At 47.0% G+C, this 26,132-nt stretch overlaps 1 protein-coding gene across 5 annotated transcripts in view; it reads right to left on the reverse strand.

Moving 5' to 3' along the window:
- Window positions 1-26,132, reverse strand: part of LOC144604575 (receptor-type tyrosine-protein phosphatase T-like) — a 607,863-nt gene that overhangs the window by 137,901 nt on the left and 443,830 nt on the right. For 4 of the 5 annotated variants that reach the window (XM_078419171.1, XM_078419169.1, XM_078419173.1 and 1 more), the window contains exon 12: window positions 24,138-24,411. The exons of the other annotated variant lie outside the window; for it this stretch is intronic. In XM_078419171.1, the coding sequence (XP_078275297.1) occupies window positions 24,138-24,411 (274 nt within the window). The remainder of the gene's footprint in view (window positions 1-24,137; window positions 24,412-26,132) is intronic. 5 annotated transcript variants of the gene reach the window in all.

A 26,132-nucleotide genomic window follows, 5' to 3' on the forward strand; every position in this document is an offset into this window, starting at 1 on the left:
ACAGGATTCCACGAAAGAAAATTGTGTAATAAATATAAATTCCAAACCTATTTGAATGTATACTTACAAAGGGCAAGCATGTTATGTTCTGATCAACAAATAATGTGTAATTCAAGTCTGCGGTATGCTTAAAGAGGCCCTGTTGTCTCAGTTATTCTTTGACTGAAGAGGTGCACCACAAACCGATACATAAGGGAGTCTCAGCAACAGCAAGTGCAGTGAATTATCCATCTGCGATTATGAGCTAAATGAGTGGTCTGGGCTGGGAGATGGAGTGGGCTGGGTACCGTGATTGTACACCAGCTCACTGCCTCCACTGTGCAATAGTAGCATCGTTGTCTTTCATCTGGAAAATTACAGGTTGTGCATGCGCCCAGCAGTGAAACCATCAGCTCAGGCACACTGCTGTAGGAAGGAACTGCAGGCGCTGGTTTAAACCGAAGATAGACTCAAAATGCTGGAGTAACTCAGCGGGACGGGCAGCATCTCTGGAGAGAAGGAATGGGTCACGCATCTGCAGTTCCTTCTGAAGTTCCAGTCTGGTTTACTCAGTCTGAACAAGGGTCTCGACCTGAAACGTCACCCAATCCTTCTCTCCAGAGATGCTGCCTGTCCCGCTGAGTTACTCCAGCATTTTGTGTCTGGTCCAGACACATTTCCAGCCTGGCGGCTGCCAGGATACATCAACATGGAGAGTACTACCAAATAGTGAAAGGCCTGGGGAGAGTGGATGTTTCCACTAAGTGGGAGAGTCCGGGACCTGAGGGCCACAGCCTCAGAATGAAAGGACGTCCCTTTAGAAAGGTGATGAGGAGGAATCCGTGGGATTCATTGCCCCAGTCGGCTGTTGAGGCCAAGTCAATGGATATGTTTAATGCGGAGACTGACAGATTGTTGATCAGTGCGGGTGTCAGGGGTTATGGGGGGAAGGCAGGGGAATGGGGTTGAGAGGGAGAGATAGATCAGCCGTGATTGAAGGGCAGAGTGGGCTTGATGGGCCGAATGGCCTAATCCTGCTCCTAGGACTGATGATCTCACACTGCCTGAGCCAACGGCATCCTCTGACAGTGGACCTGAGGGGAGAAGGTCACCATGGGAATGGGAATCACATTTGTCAACATTAGTCCATGCTTTAAAAAAAAAAACCCCACAATGATGGCTGGAAGATAATCTGTGTACCTTAATAATACTCTTCAGTTTAGTTTTGTTGAGAGTTTCGAGACAGACGCTGGGAACAGGCCCTTCGGCCCGCTGAGCCCACGCCAGCCACAGAGCACCCATGCCCAGGCTCACCAGCCCACAAACCCCCACGTCTTTGGGATGTGGGAGGGAACTGGAGCACTGGGACGAAACCCACACGATCACAGGGAGAACATGCAAACTCCACACAGACAGCGTTCAAAGTCGAGATCGAGCCTGAGTCTCTGGCGCTGTGAGGCAGCGGCTCGACCCGCTGTACCAACGTGCAAGTAGATATCAGGATAAAATATATTATTGCATTATTTCCTCATTCCCAAGAAATGAAGTGGAACCCTAAAATACCAGATTCCTATTTTGCCTAATTCTTAACCAGTTCCTGCCATTTGATATATCAGCCACATTACAACTGATAAGAGCGCAAAACACTCATCGTTTTATGGTTATGGTCTCCATGCTATCATTTAAAACACATCTGAGTTCCTTTGGTTTCCCTCTGCATTGATAGCAGGCTCTGCGAGATTTGTGCTTTAGATTACTACACCAGGCAAAGTACTGCAAAAGGGGTGTGTGTGTGTGTGGAATAATGGATCCCAGCCCTAGTTTGCTGCTGTGCTTTCTAAAGGCCATCAGCCACACAGAGAATGGGAATGGGCAATTTTCTGCAGGAAATGGCAGTGATGTTCTGAAGATTACATCCACAGGCTCATCAGATAAAGACGGCAGCAAATAGCTGGCAATGCAGAAGCTGCAGAATGGCGCGATGGAACTGGAGGTAAATTGCACATGGAAGACCACTGCTGAGAAGCAATTTTTAAATAAAAGCTTGGGAATAGAAACGATGTGGAAATGGTAGCCATCTCGAGGAAATTTCAGTGCATTGCATTTACCATTGTGACTCTTGGATGAGCATTTTGGCACCCAGGCCTCCAGCAGTCAGGAATACTGAGCACTGAAGTTGTGACTTGTAGGAAGGAACTGCAGGCGCTGGTTTAAACCGTAGACACAAAATGCTGGAGTAACTCAGCGGGACGGGCAGCAACTCTGGCGAGATGGAATGGGTGATGTTTCAGGTCGAGACCCTTCTTCAGACTTCACTGAAGTTGTGACGTTACGGTTGCAGTCGTACAAAGTGTTAGTGAGGCTGCACCTGGAGTATTGTGCTTAGGTTTGGTCACCCTGGTGTTGGGGAGATGTCATTAAGCTGAAAAGAGTGCTGAGAAGGTTGACAAGGATGTTGCCAGGACTGAGGGCCTGAGCTACAGGGAGAGGTTGGGCAGGCTAGGACTTTATTCCCTGGAGTGCAGAAGGATGAGGGGCGATCTTATAGAGGTGTATAAAATCACGAGGGGAATAGATCAGGTAGACGCACAGAGACTTTTTCGAGGGATTGGCAATTCAAGAATTAGAGGGCAAAGGTTTCAGGTGAGAGGGGAAAGACTTAGAAAGACTTAGACTGAGGAGTAGATTTTTCATACAGAGGGTGGCGGGTGAGTAAGGAGCTGCCAGAGGACATAGCAGAGGATGTAGCAGGTACAATATCAGCATTTCAAAGACATTTGGACAGATACATGGATAGGAAAGATTTGGAGATATATGAGTTAAACACAAGCAATTGTACAGAGAAATGTGAGGTGTTGCATTTTGGGAAGTCTAACATGGGCAGGACCTACACCGTGAATGGTGGGGACCTGGGGAGTGTTGTAGAGCAGAGGGATCTAGGAGTACAGGTGCATGGTCCTTGAAGGTCGAGTCGCAGGTGGATAAGGTGGTCAAAAAGGCTTTGGTACATTGGCCTTCATCAGTCAGAGTATTGAAAATGGAAGTTGGGAGGTCATGTTGCAGTTGTATAGGACGTTGGTGAGACCACATGTAGAGCATTGTGTTCAATTCTGGGCACCATGTTATAGGAAAGATGTTGTCAGGCTGGAAAGGGTACAGAGAAGACTAACGAGGATGTTGCCAGGACTAGAAGGTCTGAGTTACAGGGAGAGGTTGAGTAGGCTGGGTCTCTATTCCTTGGAGCACAGGAGGATGAGGGGTGATCTTTTCGAGGTGTATAAAATCATGAGAGGAATAGATCGGGTAGATGCACAGAGAATCTTGCCCAGAGTAGGTGAATGGAGGACCAGAGGACATCAGTTTAAGGTGAGGGGAAAAAGATTTAAAAGGAATTTGAGGGGCAACATTTTCACACAAAGGGTGGTGGGTGTATGGAACAAGCTGCCAGAGGAGGTAGTTGAGGCTGGGACTATCCCAACATTTAAGAAACAGTTAGACAGGTACATGGATAGGACAGGTTTGGAGGGATATGGACCAAATGTTGGCAGCTGGGACTAGTGTAGCTGGGACATATTGGTCGGTATGGGCAAGTTGGGCTGAAGGGCCTGTTTCCACGCTGTATCACTCTATGACTCTAATTGGAACTAGTTCAGATGGGGCATCTTGGTCAGTTGGGCCGAAGGGCCTGTTTCTGTGCAGTATGGTTCTATAACTCTAACATACGTACTTGAAAATGTTTTGATCTGTACCTCAGACAGTTGCCATCTCCTCCATTCCAGCTGAGGTCTTCTGCTGGTTAAAGTAGCAGTTCAGGGAGTCGTGGAGCCATACAGCACGCAAACAGGCCCTTCGGCCCAACTTATCCATACTGACCCAGATGCCCCATCTACGCTAGCCCCATTTGCCCTTGTTTGGCCCTTTTCCCTCTAAACTCCAATCTGTGCAAATGTGTAGGTAGGAACAGTAGATGCCGGTTTATACTGAAGATAGACACAAAAAGTTGGAGTAACTCAACGGGTCAGGCAGCATCTCCGGTGAGAAGGAATAGGTGATGTTTTGGGTCGGAACCCTTCTCCAGACCCAAAATTCTCAGACTTTGCAGACAACAGGGGGGCGTTGAGCAGGCTAGGACTTTATCCCTTGGAGCGCAGGAGGGTAGATAATAGACAATAGACAATAGGTGCAGGAGTAGGCCATTCAGCCCTTCGAGCCAGCACCGCCATTCAATGCGATCATGGCTGATCACTCTCAATCAGTACCCCGTTCCTGCCTTCTCCCCATACCCCCTCACTCCGCTATCCTTAAGAGCTCTATCCAGCTCTCTCTTGAAAGCATCCAACGAACTGGCCTCCACTGCCTTCTGAGGCAGAGAATTCCACACCTTCACCACTCTCTGACTGAAAAAGTTCTTCCTCATCTCCGTTCTAAATGGCCTACCCCTTATTCTTAAACTGTGGCCCCTTGTTCTGGACTCCCCCAACATTGGGAACATGTTTCCTGCCTCTAATGTGTCCAATCCCCTAATTATCTTATATGTTTCAATAAGATCCCCCCTCATCCTTCTAAATTCCAGTGTATACAAGCCCAATCGCTCCAGCCTTTCAACATACGACAGTCCCGCCATTCCGGGAATTAACCTAGTGAACCTACGCTGCACGCCCTCCATAGCAAGAAGGAGGGTACCAACCCAAAAGATCGCCTATTCCTTCTCCCCGGAGATGATATGTTACTCCAGCATTTAGTGTCTACTTGTCCAAATGTCTTTTAAATGTTATTATAGTACATGTCTCAACTTCCTCCTCTGGCAGCCAGTTCCATATGCACCACCATCTGAGTGATAAAGTTAAATCGTTCCCCTCTCACCTGAAACCTATGCCCCCTGGTTCTTGATTCCCTACCCTGAGAAAAAGTCTGTGCATTCACCCTATCTACTCCCCTCATGATTTTATTTTTAAACACTGCAAAAGTAATGTTCCTAGAAACATAGAAAATAGGTGCAGGAGGAGGCCATTTGGCCCTTCAAGCCAGCACCGCCATTCATTGTGATCATGGCTGATCATCCACAATCAGTAACCCGTGCCTGCCTTCTCCCCATATCCCTTGATTCCGCTAGCCCCTAGAGCTCTATCTAACTATCTTTTCAATTCATCCAGTGAATTGGCCTCCACTGCCCTCTGTGGCAGAGAATTCCACAAATTCACAACTCTCTGGGTGAAAACGTTTTTTCTCATCTCAGTTTTAAATGGCCTCCCCTTTATTCCAAGACTGTGGCCCCTGGTTCTGGACTTCCCCACCATTGGGATCATTTTTCCTGCATCTAGCTTGTCCAGTCCTTTTATAATTTTATATCTTTCTATAAGATCCCCTCTCATCCTTCTAAATTCCAGTGAATACAACCACAGTCTTTCCAATCTTTCCTCATATGACAGTCCCGCCATCCCGGGGGATGGTGAACCAACGCTGCACTACCTCAATAGCAAGGACGTCCTTCCTCAAATTAGGAAACCAAAACTGCACATAGTAGTCCAGATGTGGTCGGTCTCACCAGGGCCCTGTACAACTGCAGAAGGAACTCTTTACTCCTGTACTCAAATTCTCTCCTTTTCAAATAGATTACACACGAGAATGACGTATTAACATCCCAATTTAACACATCTAAATCCAGTTGATAGTTTGTTTGTAATCTCTTCCTTTTCACGGGTAATGAAGATAATTATGCAGAATACAATCTGTTCTTTAGTTCCACTGTGTTGGAATAAACAGTTGCTAGGATACTAACTGGGGAAAAGCTGGAATGAATAGGTTGATCACTCTGCATGAATTGTGAGAGCTATAGCTGATATTTTTCAAGTTAAATTGTTACATGTAAAGTGCATCTAATAGTTAGACTGACAACGCTCGGAAACATGCCTTTTAAGTTAAAAGCTCACACAAAATCAGCTGACACGGTGCACCTTGTTAAGTGTTTACTTCAGTAATAGAATTAGAGTAAACCCAGTGTGTGGCAAGTGTTGGGATAAATAAGTAAGTCAATCAGACATCTCTGAACAAGAGCCCATCAGTAATTCAGAACGGGTTGCTGTTAAAAAATTATAATTAAACCGTGAGTGCAGACAAGGTAAAGATACAGACAGCAAACAGTCCCTGGAGGATTGGCAACGAGTACAACTTTAACACTGTGGAGAAGGGTCAAAGACAGCTTCACAACCATCTGTTATCACCACAACATCTACATAACAGCCTGAATAGATTGACATTAATAATCAGTTACAAGCAGTGCAACGAGATGGGGCGGGTATACGCGCTCCAACACAGCTCTGATCGGAGATTCAATAAGATATAAAGAATTGGTGGTATTTCTGTTGGAACAAGTGTGGGAATAAATTGCAATTAGATTGGTCGTTTATTTCATGGCAAATGGTGCTGGTAATGAATACATGGACCTGATCTAATAAACCAAAGCCAATTGACAGGACGGAACTTCTTGAGGGCATTTGTGCAACTGGGTTAATCAGAATGGAACACACATTAAGAATCCATAAACAGGGCTGAGTCACTTAGCTTTTTCTGCCTGTTAGACAATAGACAATAGGTGCAGGAGTAGGCCATTCGGCCCTTCGAGCCAGCACCACCATTCAATGTGATCGTGGCTGATCATCCTCAATCAGTACCCTGTCCCTGCCTTCTCCCCATACCTCCTGACTCCGCTATCCTTAAGAGCTCTATCTAGCTCTCTCTTGAAAGCATTCAGAAAACTGGCTTCCCCTGAGGCAGAGAATTCCACAGATTCACAACTCTCTGACTGAAAAGGTTTTTCCTCATCTCCGTTCTAAATGGCCTACCCCATATTCTTAAACTGTGGCCCCTGGTTCTGGACTCCCCCAACATTGGGAACATGTTTCCGGCCTCTAACGTGTCCAACCCCTTAATAATCTTATATGTTTCAATAAGATCCCCTCTCATCCTTCTACATTCCAGTGTATACAAGCCTAGTCGCTCCAGTCTTCCTGTTCTAACTGTTCTAACATTCACTAATATGACATGCCTGCAATCTCACCCCATCCATCTTTCTCAATTTCCCTTAATATTTAAGATGATCAAAATTCTTGGATATAAAATTAATAAAGATCGCAACATCAATTATGCGTGGGAGGGAGTTGCAACTTCTGTCAGTTGGTAAAGGATCTCCCTGCTGTCTGAAAGTGGCTTTACAGTAGACGGGGTGGTGAAGAAGGGATATGGCTTGCCTTTGTAGTCAGGGTACTGGGTATAGGAGTGTGGAAACAAGCAACTGCAGATGCTAGTCTGCAAAAAAAAGACACAAAATGCTGGAGTAACTCAGCGGGTCAGGCAGCATCTCTGGAGAACATGTATAGGTGACGTTTCACAGAGTGCTGGAGTAACTCAGCGGGTCAGGCAGCATCTCTGGAGAACATGTATAGGTGACGTTTCACAGAGTGCTGGAGTAACTCAGCGGGTCAGGCAGCATCTGTGGACAACATGGATAGGTGACGATTTGGGTCGGGACCCTTCTGCAGACTGATTGTAGTGAGGGGGAGAAAGCTGAAGGAGAGGTGGGGAGAGGACAAAACTAGACGCGATAGGTGGATACAGGCGAGGGTGGTTTTAACTGGCAGATGGGTGGATACAGGCCAGAGATGGGGAGAAGTTAGCAAGCTGTGAGATATCTCAGACCATCTCTGTCCCATGTTCATCCATCTGCCCATCAAATACCCCCTTCACCTGACCACTGAGTTACTCCAGCACTTTGCGTCTTTAATTGAGTGCAGGAGTGTCATGGCCACACCACCAGTCAATGATCTGAAGAAGAGTTCCAACCTGAAAGGTCACCTATCCATGTTCTCCAGAGATGCTGCCTGACCCGCTGAGTTATTCCAGTACTTTGTGAAACGTCACCTATCCATGTTCTCTAGAGATGTTGCCTGACCCGCTGAGTTACTCCAGCACTCTGTGAAACATCAGCTATCCATGTTCTCCACAGATGCTGCTTGACCCGCTGAGTTACTCCAGCATTTTGTCTCCACCACCAGTTAAAGACTTGGATATCCTTGGGTGCGTGAACCTTCTGGACAACCCATCTACAAGACACGTCAGTACAGTGAGCGATTATAGACACAGAGTGCTGGAGTAACTCAGCGGGTCAGGCAACATCTCTGGAGAGAAGGAATGGGTGACGTTTCGGGTCGAGACCCTTCTTCAGACTGAGGGATTATTTTCCACCAGCCTGGATGGGTGCAGGACAAGTGACAGTCAAGGGTCAGTCATCACCTGGGACAAAGTGGGGTGATTGCAGGACACCCCATCACTCACCCTGACCACTCAGTCCATGTGCCACCATCACCATCAGATCACACCATCACCTCCCCAGCTCGTGGTCTGTCACACGAGGCAAAGGAGGACCATGCTGGAGGGTCCTGGTCATAAAGGACATCCTGCCCACCATGGACATCACCATTCCTTCTTCATCACTGCATCCTGGAGCTCTCTGCCCACCAACACTGCACGGCAACTTTCACCAGAGGAACGACAGCCCCCAGATGCCGCCTTACCCAAAGTACGCGTGGAAAATACCTGCTCTGCATCGAAAGCCCCTGCGGATCCAACGAGCTGCCACACACAGTCTCCAATTGCCAGCTCTGCCACTTCTCTTATGAATCCATTCTGCAGAACCTCATCAAACCACTTGTGGATAAATCCATACAAATGAGCCCCTCTCCTGGGGACAGGGACTTGACTCATCTGACAGGCTGATGCTTCAGAAACCCTTGCTGAAAGACTTTGATGAGATCATAATTATCCAAGCATACTCACGGTGCCTCCTAGTAATGACCCTGTTACTAACGTCAAACTAACCGGCTCTAGTGGCACCAAAGTTCTACCCTCCCCCATCCCTTGTCCTTGTGCTCAAGTCCCAGGAATGTTTAGTTTTTGTTTCGTTTATTGTCACGTGTAGCCAGGTATAGTGGAAAGCTTTTTTTGTTGCGTGCTATCATATGTTCATAAGCGACAGGAGCAGAATTAGGCCATTCGGCCCATCAAGTCTACTCCGCCATTCAATCATGGCTGATCTACCTTTCCCTCTCAACCCCAATCTCCTGCCTTCTCCCCTTAACCCCTGACACCCAGCCAGTGGGAAGACGATACTTGATTACAATCAAGGCATCCACAGTGTACACGATACTGGATAAAGGGAATAACGTTCAGTGCAAGATAAAATCCAGTCAAGTTAGATTAATGGTAGTTTTAGGGTCTCCATTGTGGTGGATGGGTGGTCAATACATTCTACTACTGCTGAAGTAATGTCATAACAAACATTTTGCTTTTTAAAGCTTAGACAATGTTTGGCCTTTAAGACAAACTTTAGTCTATTCATAAACAATTGACTTTTCCAGTTGTTGCCTTGAGTCTGATATGTCAGGACTGCATCCAGCACTGGAGTCCAGCGGCACCCTTGCCAAGGTCAGGAGAATCAGGAGAACCAGAGCCTAATGCAAAATGTAGCAAGAATGTTACAGCGGCACAGTGGCGCAGCGGGTAGAGCTGCTGCCTCACAGCGCCAGAGGCCCTGGTTTCATCCTGACCTGCGGTGCTGTCTGTGTGGAGTTTGCACACTCTCCCTGTGACTGCTTGAGTTTCCTCTGAGTGCACTGGTTTCCTCCCACATCCCAATAAGGGGATGGCAGATTCGTTGGCCTCTGTAAATTGCCCGTCGTATGTAGGCAGTGGATGGAGAAAGTGGGATAACGTGGAACTAATGTGAACGGGTGGTCGATGGTTGGCGTGGACTCGGTGGGCCAATCGGTCTGTTTGCCTGTTATATCTTTTAATCAGTCAGTCAGTCAGTCAGTCAGTCAGTCAGTCAGTCAGTCAGTCAGTCAGCCAGCCAGCCAGCCAATCAATCAATCAATCAATCAATCAATCAATCAATCAATCAATCAATCAATCAATCATTCAATCAATCATTCAAGCAATCATTCAATCAATCATTCAATCAATCATTCAATCAATCATTCAATCAATCATTCAATCAATCATTCAATCAATCATTCAATCAATCATTCAATCATTCAATCAATCATTCAATCAATCATTCAATCAATCAATCATTCAATCAATCATTCAATCAATCATTCAATCAATCATTCAATCAATCATTCAATCAATCATTCAATCAATCATTCAATCAATCATTCAATCAATCATTCAATCAATCATTCAATCAATCATTCAATCAATCATTCAATCAATCATTCAATCAATCATTCAATCAATCATTCAATCAATCATTCAATCAATCATTCAATCAATCATTCAATCAATCATTCAATTGCAGGCTATACCACTGATAATCAATCATTCGGAAGTCTAAGGGTTAAACACTCCAGAGACATACCATGAAAGGCATGCAATGCCTGTAGGCTTTTGTTGTACTTATTTGTAACAGAGTTATGGAGTTTAGAAAAATCAAAATGAGATTATTACGCTCAATGGGCAATGTTCAGCCAAAAAAATGGAGCAACGAACCATAAAACATCAAGTAAACACTGTATTTAGCAACAAATTGGATCAAAGAAGTAGATTTAGTGAGCATTAAGCAAAAAATTATCTGCATCTTTCTGATCGTAGAATGTTTACTGGAATGAATTGTAAAGAGGTCAGTCCCCACGATTCAGTCTGCAGTTTCAAGATTTTAATAGATTCTAAAGTTTTCATAACAAGAGAGTTTTGTCGAGTGGTCCCAGTGGTGTCACGTTTGTAAGCAAAATGCCCCCAGCTACGGCTAAACTGCATCAAATGTAACGGCCAGCAAAACCAGAACTATTGCTTCCCTTTGATTTCACTGGAGTAGACCAGTGGAAAACAACAAACCATCAAACGGTAGTACTTCAGGCACTAAGTGATCGAGATCTACGGCAGAGATGCAGGGCCTTTGGCCCACTCAAAGTGTGCATCGATCACTGGCTAACAATCGACAGTAACTCCAGTTTTCTGTTCTCCCCACAGTCCCATTAATTCCCCCACTCTCCATCACACAGTCCCTGGTTCAACGGCACCCGACTGCCACATGTACCTACGTTGTGAATGCTTTTAAACGTCGTGATAGTACCTATAAAATCTATATACTAAAACTCTCGTTTGTTATCTTGTTTGTGGCTGAACTTCAGCCAAAACGGTACGCGATAGCGCGACAATTTTAGGCCCACCTTACTCACCATCGTCACTTTAGTGATAATGCAAGTAGTTTTAATGAAATTGGTGTTATATTTTTTAATTTATTCACATTTTTGTTTAAAAGGAGGGAAGGGGGAGGGGAGGAGGGAGGGAGGGAGGGGGGAAGGGAGGGGGGAAGGGAGGAGTGGGGGAGAGGGGAGGGGGGCGTTGAGGAGAGAGGGGAGGACAGGGTGCTGCACCAATGCAGGAGAGGTTTGGGCCCAACGGGTCCACTTGGTCTAGTTACATATAAAATTAGAAAAGGACTGGACAAGCTAGGTGCAGGAAAAATGTTCCAGAACCAGGGGCCATACAGTCTAAGAATAAAGGGGAGGCCATTTAAAACAGGTGAGAAGGAACTTTTTCACCCAGAGAGTTGTGAATTTGTGGAATTCTCTGCCACAGAGGGCAGTGGAGGCCAATTCACTGGATGAATTTAAAAGAGAGTTAGATAAAGCTCGAGGGGCTAGTGGAATCAAGGGATCTGGGGAGAAGGCAGGCACGGGGTACTGATTGAGAATGATGAGCCATGATCACATTGAATGGCGGTGCTGGCTCGAAGGGCCGAATGGCCTACTCCTACACCTATTGTCTATTGTCTATGGATATGGGGAGAAGGCAGGCACGGGTTACTGATTGTGGATGATCAGCCATGATCACAATCAATGGCGGTGCTGGCTTCATGGGCCGAATGGCCTCCTCCTGCACCCATTTTCTATGTTTACCTGCCTCAACAACCTCCTCCAGCAGTTCGTTCCATGCACCCACCACCCTTTGTGTAACAAAAGCTTCCCCTAAAATTCAGATTAAATCTTTTTCCTCTCACCTTGAACCTTTGTCTTTTGGTTCTTGATTCCCCAGTTCTGGGTAAGGCACTGTGCGTTTCCCCTTATGTGTTCCTCACATGATCTTGGACACCTCAAGATCACCACTGGGCCTCCTGCGCTCCAGGACTATGGTCCTAGCCTGCCCAACCTCTCCCTGTGGCTCAGTCCTGGATCCTCTGTCTCGTCAGTGCAGCGCGGTGGCGCAGCGGTAGAGTTGCTGCCTTACAGCTAATGCAGCACCGGAGACCCGGGTTCCATCCTGACTATGGGCGCTGCCTGTACGGAGTTTGTACGTTCTCCCCGTGACCTAAGTGGGTTTTCTCCGAGATTTTCGGTTTCCTCCCCCACTCCAAAGACGAGCAGGTTTGTAGGTTAATTGGCTTGGTAAATGTAAAAATATTGTCCCTCGTGGGTAGAGGATGGTGTTAGTGTGCGGGGATCGCTGGTCGGCGCGGACCCAGTGGGCCAAAAGGGCCTGTTTCCGCGCTGTATCTCTAAACTAAAATCGAAACATTCTGAGTGGCACCATGGGGCATCTCCAATCACTATTTAACAGAAGCAAAGTCAGAATTTGTGGGTATTCCTGACATATTGTGAAGCACGCGATGGGTTTGATTTCTCAGTTGAAATGACTCTTCACTCTGACAGGCAGCTGTGCAATGTCATGGTTAACGGGAGAAATACTAAAGGGGAGGTATTCATCTTTAGTTGCCAGTGCTAAACACGTGCTTCAGTATCACATGCCCCGATGTTTAGTTAATCTGAAACCAGTGGCATTAAAACTGTAATGGTGCAAAATCTGTGTTTCTGTTCCAAAATACATTTCAGCAACTCAAACAACGTCCAACATAAGCAGTAATTCTCACAGCACATCAGGCAGGAACAGTTACTGGGATTAAGGTAGCAACAGTTCAGTTCCAAGTCGGTTTAATTCACTGACCCAAATCTCATGAGGATGGAGGTGAGGGTGGGAATCGTGACCCATGCCAACTCCCAATGGAGTGCTCACTTCCTTCACACGCACACCAGAGGGGCGGCACAGTGGCACAGCGGGTAGAGCCGCTGCCCCACAGCGCCAGAGACCCCGGTTCAATCCTGCCCTCGGGTGCTGTCTGTGTGGAGTTTGCACGTTCTCCCTGTGACCGCGTGGGTTGCATCCGGGTGCTCCGGTTTCCTCCCGCATCCCAAAGGCGTGCGTGCAGGTTTACAGATTAGTTGGCCATCTGTAAATTGCCCCTAGTGTGATGGGAAAGTGGGATAACATAGTGTGATGGCTGATCGATGGGCGGCGTGGACCCGGTGGGCCAAAGGGCCTGTTTCCGTGCTGTATCATTAAACTCTAGACATCGTGCAGGGAGTTATAGAGTCACAGTGCCATGGGGCCATACAGCACAGAAACAAACTCTGCATTAATATCTTGCTCACCAGAGAAGAACAACTTTATTCATTCGCATGCAAAAGTATCTTGATATTTCTCTGATCAGCTTAAATGACCAATGATTGTGGTGAGATTACACGGGAGGATAAATCACCCTGAAAGATAAATATTTGATTATTTGATTATAGGAGCAAAGAGGTCCTTCTGCAGTTGTACAGGGCCCTAGTGGAGTACTGTGTGCAGTTTTGGTCTCCAAATTTGTGGAAGGATATTCTTGCTATTGAGGGCGTGCAGCGTAGGTTCACATGCTAATTCCCTGAATGGCGGGACTGTCATATGTTGCAAGACTGGAGCGGCTAGGCTTGTATACACTGGAATTTAGAAGGATGAGAGGGGATCTTATCGAAACATATAAGATTATTAAGGGGTTGGACACAGGGGTAGAGGGGTTAGAGGCAGGAAACATGTTCCCAATGTTGGGGGAGTCCAGAACCAGGGGCCACAGTTTAAGAATAAGGGGTAGGCCATTTAGAATGGAGATGAGGAAAAACCTTTTTCAGTCAGAGAGTTGTAAATTTGTGGAATTCTCTGCCTCAGAAGGCAATGGAGGCCAAGTCTCTGAATGCATTCAAGAGAGAGCTAGATAGAGCTCTTAAGGATAGCGGAGTCATGGGGTATGGGGAGAAGACAGGAATGGGGTACTGATTGAGAATGATCAGCCATGATCACATTGAATGGTGGTGCTGGCTCAAAGGGCCGAATGGCCTCCTCCTGCACCTATTGTCTATTGTCTATTGATTAGTGTGGGTGTCAAGGGTTTTGGGAAGGAGGCAGGAGAATGGGGTTAAGAGGGAGAGATAGATCAGCCATGATTGAATGGCGGAGTAGACTGGATGTGCCGAATGGCCTAATTCTACTGTGATCATTTATGATCTTATGATAAACCGTTATAAGGCAGAGTATTACATAAATAAATGATGCTTTGTACCTTTACTCAACTATAATCTTGGTAAAATGCTGCAAAGTGCAATAAAATCACCCCACAATCCCGAGCCGACAGAAACTCTACATTCACTGCAATTACGAAAAAAACTGTCAGCCAACAAAATCTTGAACAATTGAGTTTGTCCAAATATTATTTGGACTTTGCTTTATCAGCAACTTAAAGGTGTAACCCCAGGAAAAAATGCAAAATCAAAATTGAAATGTAACAAACCGAAGCTTTTTGGAATAAGTGGTAACAAAATAAATCTATCCACCCAAGGCGTCTTTCAGTAGTTGAATTCTCAACAACTTTTATTGGTCTTCTCTCTCTCAGGGCCCACGGTCTTTCATCGACTCGCATACCAGCCTTGCTGTGGAGACAGCTATTAGACCATGACTCTGCAGCCTTGGACTATCGAGACACAGCGCCGAAACATCGACCCACCGAGTCCATGCCGACCAGCGATCGCCCAAACACCAGCACTACCCTACACACACCAGCGACAATTTACAGAGGGCCGATTAACCTACAAACCCACACATACTTGCGACGTGCGAGGAAACCGGAGCACCCGGAGGAAACCCACGCGGTCACAGAGAGAACGTACAAACGCCGCGCAGACAGCACCTGGAGTCAGGATTTTAGAAGAATGAGGGGGACCTCACTGAAACATACAGAATAATGAAAGGCTTGGATAGAGTGGATGTGGAGAGGATGTTTCCACTAGTGGGAGAGTCTAGGACTAGAGGTCACAGCCTCAGAATTAAAGGACATTCCTTTAGGAAGGAGATAAGGAGGGATTTCTTTAGTCAGAGGGTGGTGAATCTGTGGAATTCTTAGTCACAGGGCTGTGGAGGCCAAGTCAGTGGATATTGTAAGGCAGAGATAGATAGATTCTTGATTAGTGCGGGTGTCAGGGGTTTAGATTTTTTTTTTTAGATTTAGAGATACAGCACAGAAACAGGCCCTTCGGCCCACCAGGTCCGTGCCGCCCAGCGATCCCCGCACTCTAACACTATCCTACACCCACTAGGGATAATTTTTACATTTACCCATGCAATTAACCTACATACCTGTACGTCTTTGGAGTGTGGGAGGAAACCGAAGATCTCGGAGAAAACCCACGCAGGTCACGGTGAGAACGTACAAACTCCGTACAGACGGCACCCGTAGTCAGGATCGAACCTGAGTCTCCGGCGCTGCATTCGCTGTAAGGCAGCAACTCTACCGCTGCGCCACCGTGCCGTTATGGGCAGAAGGCAGGAGAATGGGGTTAGGAGGGAGAGATAGATCAGCCATGATTGAATGGCGGAGTAGACTTGATGGGCCGAATGGCCTAATTCTGCTCCTATTCCTTATGACCTTATGATCGAAGTGTGGTCTCTGGCGCCTTGAGGCAGCAGCTCTACCAGCTGCGCCACAATGCCTGCCACAGTCAGGCACGCAAACAAGAAACTCCGGCATGGATGCCTGTTGGTACTGTGAATCAGAGAAGATATGTACTTATATTCTAAGGTAGACACAAAATGCTGGAGTAACTCAGTGGGTTGGGCAGCATCTCTGGAGAGAAGGAATGGGTGACGTTTCAGGTCAGTCTGAAGAAGGGTTTCGACCCGAAACGTCACCCATTCCTTCTCTCCAGAGATGCTGCCTGTCCCGCTGAGTTACTCCAGCATCTTGTGTTTTCCTCCTCATATTCTAACATCCTCACTTTGATGTTTTGTGCCTTCACCAACGCATGACGAGATGAGCACTAATCTGCAAAACGTTTCTCAAGCCTAATTCCCCCTGGATGCCCACTAATCCTGTCTGGAATGGCAGAATGTGTTCATTGGATGTGCAATCTGCTCAGAGCTAATGAGCCAGAGATATTTGGTTTGAAAAGATAATGAAAGGAATGGCCTTGCACCAGGATAAGTGGAGGTGTCAGGTTTATGAATGTTGCCATAAAGCTCGAAATAAGTCTGAGCTGCGAATTACAGAATGAAATGAGTGGTTATGCATCCAGCTAGTCAAGCTTATGTTCATTTCTGTGAACATTACGCTCTCTCTACGCAAATCAAGATGCTCCATCGAGCTTACCTGTCAAAGGAAAAATTAAACATGGTTTAGTATCGCACCAAAGTCCCACTGGTCTGGAAGCAATGGGACCCTGTGGTCACCTATTACTTGGATCGAGGGCGGCACGGTGGCACAGCAGTAGAACTACTGCCACACAGCACCAGCGACCCGGGTTCGATCCCGACTTAGGGTGCTGTCTGTACCGAGTTGGTACATTCTCCATATGACCTGCATGGGTTTTCTCCAGGATCTCCGCTTTGCTCCCACACTCCAAAGATGTGCAGGTTAGTAGATCAATTGGCTTGGTATAATTGTAAATGATCCCCAGTGCGTGTAGGATAGTGCTAGTGTGTGGGGATCACTAGTCGGCGTGGACTCCGTGGGCCAAAAGGCCTGTTTCCGTGCTTTATCTCTAAACTAATCTAAACAACTGGGTGACTGACTCCTTATCCAGCCTTGGTAACAGTGAGTCGTCTCACCACAGCACCAGGATGGTGAACAATATCTTGCCCTTGTCTGATTCCACTGTCTTCAGTTCTATGTGTTTAGTTTAGTTTAGTTTAGTTTATTATAGTTGTCACTGTTTAGTTTATTATAATTGTTTACTGTGTTACAGTGAAAAACTTAATTGTTTCTTGCTATCCAGTCAGTGGAAAGACTGTACATGATTACAATCAAGCCATCCACAGAGTACAGAAACAGGATAAAGGGAATAATGTTTAGTGCAAGATAAAGTGTGGCACGGTGGCGCAACGGTAGAGTTGCTGCTTTAAAGCGAATGCAGCGCCGGAGACTCAGGTTCGATCCTGACTACGGGTGCTGTACTGTAAGGAGTTTGTACGTTCTCCCCATGACCTGCGTGGGTTTTCTCCGAGATCTTCGGTTTCCTCCCACACTCCAAAGACGTACAGCTATGTAGGTTAATTGACTGGGTAAATGTAAAAATTGTCCCTAGTGTGTGTAGGATAGTGTTAATGTGCGGGGATCACTGGGCGGTGTGGACTTGGTGGGCCGAAAAAGCCTGTTTCCGCGCTGTATCTGAAATATGAAAAATAAATAAATAGGAAAAGTCTAGTAAAGTCCGATTAAAGGTTGTTCGAAGATTTCCAAACAGGTAGATGGAAGGCCAGGACCGCTCTCTGGTTGGTGAGAGCACGGTTCAGTTGCCTGATAACAGCCAGGGATAAACGGTCCCGGAAAGAGACGGCATTGGGCGGCACGGTGGCGCAGCGGTAGAGTTGCTGCCTTACAGCGAAGGCAGCGCCGGAGACTCAGGTTCGATCCTGACTACGGGCGCCGTCTGTATGGAGTTCGTACATTCTCCCCGTGACCTGCGTGGGTTTTCTCCGAGATCTTCGGTTTCCTCCCACACTCCAAAGAAGTACAGGTATGTAGGTTAATTGACTGGGTAAATGTGAAAAATTGTCCCTAGTGTGTGTAGGATAGTGTTAATGTGCAGGGATCACGGGGCGGCGCGGACTCAGTGGGCCGAAGGGCCTGTTTCCGCGCTGTATCTCTAAATCTAAATCTAAATCTAAAGAGGATGTTAAAGGCAAAACACAAAAGTGCTGGAAGATCTCAGTGGGTCATGCAGCATCTGTGGAGGAAATGCACGGATGACGTTGTGGATCGAAATCTTTCTTCAGAAGATGTGAAAGGGTTGGGTTGATGCAGAAAAGGCAATGCAGTTCAGTTTGGTTTAGTTTCACTAGAGATACAGCATGGAAACAGGCCTTTTGTCTCACCTGGTCCTCACCACCTACTGATCACCAGTTCACACCACTTCCATGTTAACCCACCTTCACATCCATTCCCTGCACACTCGGGGCTATTTGCAGAGGGCCAATTAACCGCCAATTAACCGACAAAACCCGCACGTCTTTGGGATGTGGGAGGAAACTAGAGCACCACGCGGTCACAGGGAGAGTGTGCAAACTCCACACAGACAGCAGCCGAGGTCAGGACCAAACCTGTTATCAGAGGTTTGACTTTTAGAGATACATGGAGACAATCGTCCAGGAAAAAATCATCTGAGAGGTGACTTCATGCAAGTACCATCTCAACACTGAAGAATACAACTTTAATTTGTAATGCAGACACAGGGAACTAACTGCAGGTGCAGTTTTTTAAACTTGTAATCGTGAGTTTGAGAAACTCAGACTTCTGTTGTGTTTCCAGATTGAGTGGAGAAGCCAAAGTCCCTGGAAGTAATTCTGAAATAATGAACCACAGAGGTGACAGGGTCTCTGGATCAAATGATTTTCTGCCATCTCTGAGTAACACCAGCTAATTATTTTCACAGCAAGTAAGTCAGATTGTACATGATGTAATGCTTTGACACCGAGCCAAACATAATGGAAAGCCAAGTATAGTGAGCGGCCTGGATAGCGTGGATGTGGAGAGGATGTTTCCACTAGTGGGAGAGTCTAGGACTGGACTGGCCATCACCGTTGTTTGTTTCAGTGTACCTCAATCCTGAACATTTGCCAGTCAGTACCCATCAGCAGTGAGGAAGATAGACACAGCGTGCTGGAGTAACTCAGCGCTACAGGCAGCATCTCTGGAGAGAAGCATTGGACAACGAGACCCTTCTTCAGTGAAAAAAGCCCTGATCTCCACCATTCACCGGGCAATTATTAACTCACTCGTACAATAAGACACAGCGTGCTGGAGTAACTCAGCGGGTCAGGCAGCATCTGTGGAGAACATGGATAGGAGACATTTCACAGAGTGCTGGAGTAACTCAGCGGGTCAGGCAGCATCTGTGGAGAACATGGATAGGAGACGTTTCACAGAGTGCAGGAGTAACTCAGCGGGTCAGGCAGCATCTGTGGAGAACATGGATAGGTGACGTTTCACAGTGTGCTGGAGTAATTCAGCGGGTCAGGCAGCATCTCTGGAGAACATGGATCAGACTGATGAGAAGCCTCACCTATTTATTGCCCACGTGAGCATGTTCAAGCACAGTTGGACAATAAATTGTGGCTTTGGCTTTGACACTTGCATTCCTGAAAACTAATTAACAAACACTAAGGAGCTGCAGGTGCAGAAGGCATGCTAACGCTCGGGCAGCGGGAGGTTTATGTGTTTTAAGGAAGATTAATTACTGGTAGGTGTTAAATAATTGGCCGTGAAGATAAATGATCAAAACCTTTGTTGTTTTCTGATTGATCTACACTCCAGCATTGAGTGGGCTTTAGTTTAGCGTTTAGTTGGCTCGGAACGGACAGACTGATGATCTGGATGCATGTTTGTACATGGACCAGATTCCGCAACTCCCTGCTCCACTCGTCCCTTCCCACCCAAACCACCCCCTCCCCAGGTACATTCCCCTGCAACCGCAGGAGATGCAACACCTGTCCCTTTACCTCCCCCCTCGACTCCATTCAAGGACCCAAACAGTCTTTCCAGGTGAGGCAGAGGTTCACCTGCACCTCCTCCATCCTCATCTACTGTATCCGCTGTTCCAGGTGTGGACTCCTGTACATCGGCAAGAACCAAGCGCAGGCTCGGTGATCGTTTTGCTGAACACGTCCGCTCAGTCCGTCTCAACCAACCTGATCTCCCGGTAGCTCAGCAGTTCAACACCCCCTCCCATTCTCAATCTGACCTTTCTGTCCTGGGCCTCCTCCATTGTCAGAGTGAGGCCCAGCGCAAATTGGAGGAACAGCACCTCATATTTCGCTTGGGCAGTTTACACTCCAGTGGGATGAACATTGACTTCAGGCAGCATCTGTGGAGAACATGGATAGGTGACATTTCACAGAGTGCTGGAGTAACTCAGCGGGTCAGGCAGCATCTGTGGAGAACATGGATAGGTGACGTTTCACAGAGTGCTGGAGTAACTCAACGGGTCAGGCAGCATCTGTGGAGAACATGGATAGGTGACGTTTTGGGTCGGAACACTTCTTCAGACCCTAGTTTATGTTTTGTTCGTGGTTTTGTGCTCGGCACATCTGACAAGGAAACACTCTGGATTCCCTTTGCCCTGTTTTCAAACCTTACACTTCCTAATCTCTGTATCTCCCGCTCCCCCGACATCCATCAGTCTGAAGAAGGGTCTCGACCCAAAACCTCACCCATTCCTTCTCCCCAGACGCGCTGAGTTACTCCAGCACTTTGTTACCATGCTCCGTTGACTCTCTTGATTTTGGCAGGCAATGTGCTTCAGCGGTTGGTTCAGGAGACTAGCCTGATGTTAAAGGTGTCTGGTCAGCAGTGAGCCTTTAAGTCAGACGGGAAGCTGGAGAGATGTGATGTGCTCACAGGGGAGCAGGGCTGCCAACGTCCTCACTCCCAAATACGGGACAAGGCAACGTCGCCGCCCCGCGCCCCCACGTGACCTCACCCAGCCAGCGGCCACGTGCTCCCGCTCCACCAATGGCGGCCGCCCAGGCCGGGCGGTGACGTCACCCTTTGTCCCGTATTTGGGAGTGAGGAGGTTGGCAACCCTACTAATACGGGACGAGGGCGGTCCCGTACGGGACAAACTAATTTAGCCCAAAATACGGGATGTCCCGGCTAATACAGGACAGTTGGCAACACTACAGAGGAGGGCAGTCAGAATCAAACGGCCAGCTTGGTGTTTAAAGGCAGGGGAAGTGGCAGCATCATTAGCTGTGCAAATCAGCAACAGCAATCCCACCTTGCAAACGGACGCATAGAGCACTGGGCTGCCCAGACACATTTATTGTTGCCAAGGTTTATATATCTCTAAATAATTTGTGAATAAAGTGTCTTTTGCACATGATTTGCATGTAAAAATGTGTGGAGTTGGAACCAAAGACGACACAAAACCCTTTAATGCCGGAGTAACTCGGCAGGTCAGGCAGCATCTCTGGAGAGAAGGAATGGGTGACGTTTCAGATTTAGAGATACAGCGCAGAAACAGGCCCTTTGGCCCACCGGGTCTGCGCCGCACAGCGATCCCCGCACATTAATACTATCTTACACACACTAGGGACAATTTTTACATTTGCCCAGCCAATTAACCTACATACCTGTACGTCTTTGGAGTGTGGGAGGAAACCGAAGATCTCGGAGAAAACCCACGCAGGTCACGGGGAGAACGTACAAACTCCGTACAGACGGCGCCCGTAGTCGGGATCGAACCCGAGTCTCCGGCGCTGCATTCGCTGTAAGGCAGCAACTCTACCGCTGCGCCACCGTGCCGAATTGCGTCGAGACCCTTCTTCAGACTGATGTCAGGGGAGAGGGAGATACAGAGATAAGGAAATGTAAGGTGTGAAAACAGGACAAAGGGGATCAAGAGTGTTCCCTTTTCATATGTGCCGTTATTTGGCTCGAAGGGCCAAATGGCCTCTTCCTGCACCTATTTTCTGTTTTCTATGTTTCTCTCCAGAGATGCTGCCTTCCCCGCTGAGTTACTCCCGAGTTCTGTGTCTATCCAGGGGGTGAGTGAGTGGACAGAGTTACAACTTGCCCCTGCCCTGTGGTGAAGTGAGATTCATGTCATTCTCATTATCTTTCCTCACTATGGCTGGGTGGCCATTGATGCTCATCTCCAATTGGAATATCTTTCTTTGTCAATGCATTATATATTATTGATGTTGTTCAGGGCATGATGTAAAAGTATAATTGAGTGGGGAACAGTGTGACTGTAAATCCATACAGGGTTTTTCAAAGGCTTCAATGTTGAAATGGTGGATTTAGTGTAGTTTAGTTTAGAGACACAGCGTGGAATTGGGCCCTTTGGCCCCATGAGTGCACACCGACCAGCAATCACCATGTACACTAGGACCATCCCTACATACCACAGGCAAGGTACAACTGCCAATTCACCAACAAACCCGCATGTCTTTGGAATGTGTGAGCACCCGGAGACAACCAAGATGCTGCCTGACCCGAATGGGTGACTTCACACCTTTACATAGAAACATAGAAAATAGGTGCAGGAGGAGGCCATTCGGCCCTTCGAGCCAGCACCGCCATTCATTGTGATCATGGCTGATCATCCACAATCAGTAACCCGTGCCTGCCTTCTCCCCATATCCCTTGATTCCACTAGCCCCTAGACCTCTATCTAACTCTCTCTTAAATCCATCCAATGACTTGGCTTCCACTGCCCTCTGTGGCAGAGAATTCCACAAATTCACAACTCTCTGGGTGTAAAAGTTCCTTCTCACCTCAGTTTTAAATGCCCCCCCCTTTATTCTAAGGCCCCTGGTTCTGGACTCCCCCAACATTGGGAACATTTTTCCTGCGTCTAGCTTGTCCAGCCCTTTTATAATTTTATATGTCTCTATAAGATCCCCTCTCATCCTTTCATCCTTTCACTTCCTTATTTCTGTATCTCCCTGTCTGAGTCTGAAGAAGGCTCTTGACTAGAAACTTCACCCATTCCTTCTCTCCAGAGATGCTGCCTGTCCCACTGAGTTACTCCAGAATTATGTGTCTATCTTCATCCAGAGATGCTGCCTGTCCCACTGAGTTACTCCAGAATTATGTGTCTATCTGCGATATAAACTAACATCCGCGTTCCTTCCTACATTTATAATTCCTGCAGGTTCCATATATCACATTGTTCTTGCACATTGTTCTTGCACATTGTTCTTGCATATGTTGTTCTTTGTTCGTTTAGACAAAGGCAGTGATGATTGGTTCTGGCTCTTGGCTTGTGATGAATTCTCTTGCCAATCTGCATCTCCTTTGTTCTCAACAGAATGAGATGCAGGTCGTATCTCCAATGGCAACACACCAGCCCAGCTAACGCTCCTACCCAACAAATGAGAATGAACATCACTCCTCAAAGACAGACACAAAATGCTGGAGCAACTCAGTGGGACAGGCAGCATCTCTGGATGAAGATAGACACAAAATGCCGGAGTAACTCAGTGGGACAGGCAGCATCTCTGGAGAGAAGGAATGGGTCACGTTTCGGGACGAGACCCTTCTTCAGAAACGTCGCCCATTCCTTCAGAGACGCTGCCTGTCCCGCTGAGTTACTCCAGCTTTTTGTGTCTATCTTTGGTTAAACCCAACGTCTGCTGTTCCTTCCTACACAGCACTCCTCAAAGTGCCATTAACTGCATCCACCGTTGCAATGCTTTTTAAAGTCAATAATCATGATCGAGGTCGTATGTTTTCTTAAATTCCATTAATTGTCCTACAAGATATTGCAGCAGCAACAGTTTGCTTTATCCAAAATACCAATACACCCACACGTTGGCAGTTTAAGAATTGCACATAAGGATGTCATGGTTCTGTTCCGGTGCATATGACACTAAAACACTGACTGTGTATACGGAGATCCCCCAGAGTTTGGACAAAAATACCGGGATGATAAACAGGAACATTTCAAGTTGGTCACAAAAGGGTTTGAAGTGTATTTGCAAAGTCAACATTGACCCTTCTGTGCAGCGGACTACCAGTCATGAAACAGAGGGCATTTATTCACAAAATGCTGGAGTAACTCAGCAGGTCAGGCAGCATCTCAGGAGAGAAGGAATGGGTGATGTTTCGGGTCGAGACCCTTCTTCAGACCCGAAACATCACCCATTCCTTCTCTCCTGAGATGCTGCCTGACCTGCTGAGTTACTCCAGCATTTGGGGAATAAATACCTTCGATTTGTACCAGCATCTGCAGTTATTTTCTTATGAAACAGAGGGCAGGTGCACAAACTTTGGCCATGACTCCATGTCTGGCATTACCTACCCCGTTTGCTTTACTGAGAGCTTGGAAGTAAATGCTGTAGCTTTTCACAGAGGAGAGGGGTGGGTTCCAGTAGCCATTGTAGGTCTTGTTGTCGCCGATGGTGAACGGCTGAGACATGGGCAGGTTCCCGGGCTTCAGCTCAGCAGCCGTGTAATGCGGCGAGTCCAGAAGCGAGGCGTTCTTGAAGCCGACCGGCACGGGAAAGCACTCCACGAGATCAGCTGCTCTCCTGGCCTTTTGCAAACGCTCCTCTTTAACGACCAGTTGGTAAGCACTGTGGGGAAATAGAAGAAACAGAAGGTTTAGAACACGGAACACTGCCCAATCCTAGTTTGGAAGTGGTGACTGGGTTTTGTTCAAACCACCCTGGCCAATATCTGGACAATGCTTGTAGATCCTTTGTGTTCACATCACCAGTGGTCACCATGGACCCACACACTCATGCAACAGCCAAGAAACAGCCAAGAAACAGCCAAGAAACAGCCAAGAAAGCACACAAACGGGGCTGTCTGTGCGGAGTTTGCACGTTCTCCCTTTGGCCGCGTGGGTTTAGTCCGGGTGCTCCGGTTTCCACCCACATCCCAAAGACGTGCGGGTTTGTAAGTTGCCCCTGGTGTGCAGGGAGAGGATGAGAAAGTGGGAGAACACAGAACTAGTGTGAGCGGGTGATCAGTGGTCAGCATGGACTCGGTGGGCCGAAGGGCCTGTTTCTGTGCTGTATCTTTAAAGACAGATACAGCCACTATGTTGCATGGAGCTTTAGACTGGGGAACAATGGAACAGTAGACTGGAGCCTGGGTAGGAACATGGACACATTCCCACTGAAAGCCTCGGAATGTCAGTCCGATTGCCTGACCAGCCAAGTGCTCCCATAATCCCGGGTTCATACCAACATCTGCCTCATCTCATTAAACACCCCATTTTAAAGTAATTGAATATAATATTGCATCATTTAGAAGTTAATTTTACTTCATGGGATAAATTAAATCTGAAAATCTCAGCAACAACTCAGGCTTTACTTAATGAAACAACATCGAAACAAAGAACTGCAAATGCTGGTTAATACACAAAAAGACACAGAATGCTGGAGTAACTCAGCGGGTCAGGCAGCATCTCTGGAGCACATGGATAGGTGACGTTTCACAGAGTGTCGGAGTAACTCAGCGGGTCTGGCAGCATCTGTGGAGAACATGAGAAACGTTTAGACAGGTACATGGATAGTAGAGGTTTGTAGGGATTATGGGCCAAATGCAGGCAGGTGGGACTAGTGTAGATGGGGCATGTTGGCCGGTGTGGGCAAAATGGGCCAAAGGGCCTGTTTCCGTGCTGTATGAATCTATCAACATGGATCTGTGATACTTCAGGTTGGGACCCTTCGAGTCTGAAGAAGGGTCACGACCCAAAATGTCACCTGTCCATGTTCTCCACAGATGCTGCCTGTCCCGCTGAGTTACTCCAGCACTCTGTGAAACGTCGCCTATCCATGTTCTCCACAGATGCTGCCTGTCCCGCTGAGTTACTCCAGCACTCTGTGAAATGTCACCTATCCATGTTCTCCACAGATGCTGCCTGACCCGCTGAGTTACTCCAGCACTCTGTGAAACGTCACCTATCCATGTTCTCCACAGATGCTGCCTGACCCGCTGAGTTACTCCAGCACTCTGTGCCCTTTTGTTTTGATCAATGCAATGATGGCGTAAAAGGAGCAAAATACATTTTTGTTTGCAAGAACAAGAGCAGAGTGAACGTTGACAAGCAGCAGTGGAGAAGGAGGTGCTGAGTTAGCACTGACCTAGTTATTCAAACTCTCTGAAGTAATAAAATACAAATTTTGATGATTTGATTTGAAATGAATTTAAATCAAAACTGTGAATGGGACATTAGTCTGAAACTTAATCAGTGAGATTCAGTTTATTCTGAATTGAAGTATGACGCATTGCAGTATTTGTTAGATGCCAGTTTAGATTTGTACATTCAGTTACGCGGTACTGGTAT

Source organism: Rhinoraja longicauda, chromosome 22 (genome assembly GCF_053455715.1).
Source record: "Rhinoraja longicauda isolate Sanriku21f chromosome 22, sRhiLon1.1, whole genome shotgun sequence".
Lineage (NCBI taxonomy): Eukaryota > Metazoa > Chordata > Chondrichthyes > Rajiformes > Arhynchobatidae > Rhinoraja > Rhinoraja longicauda.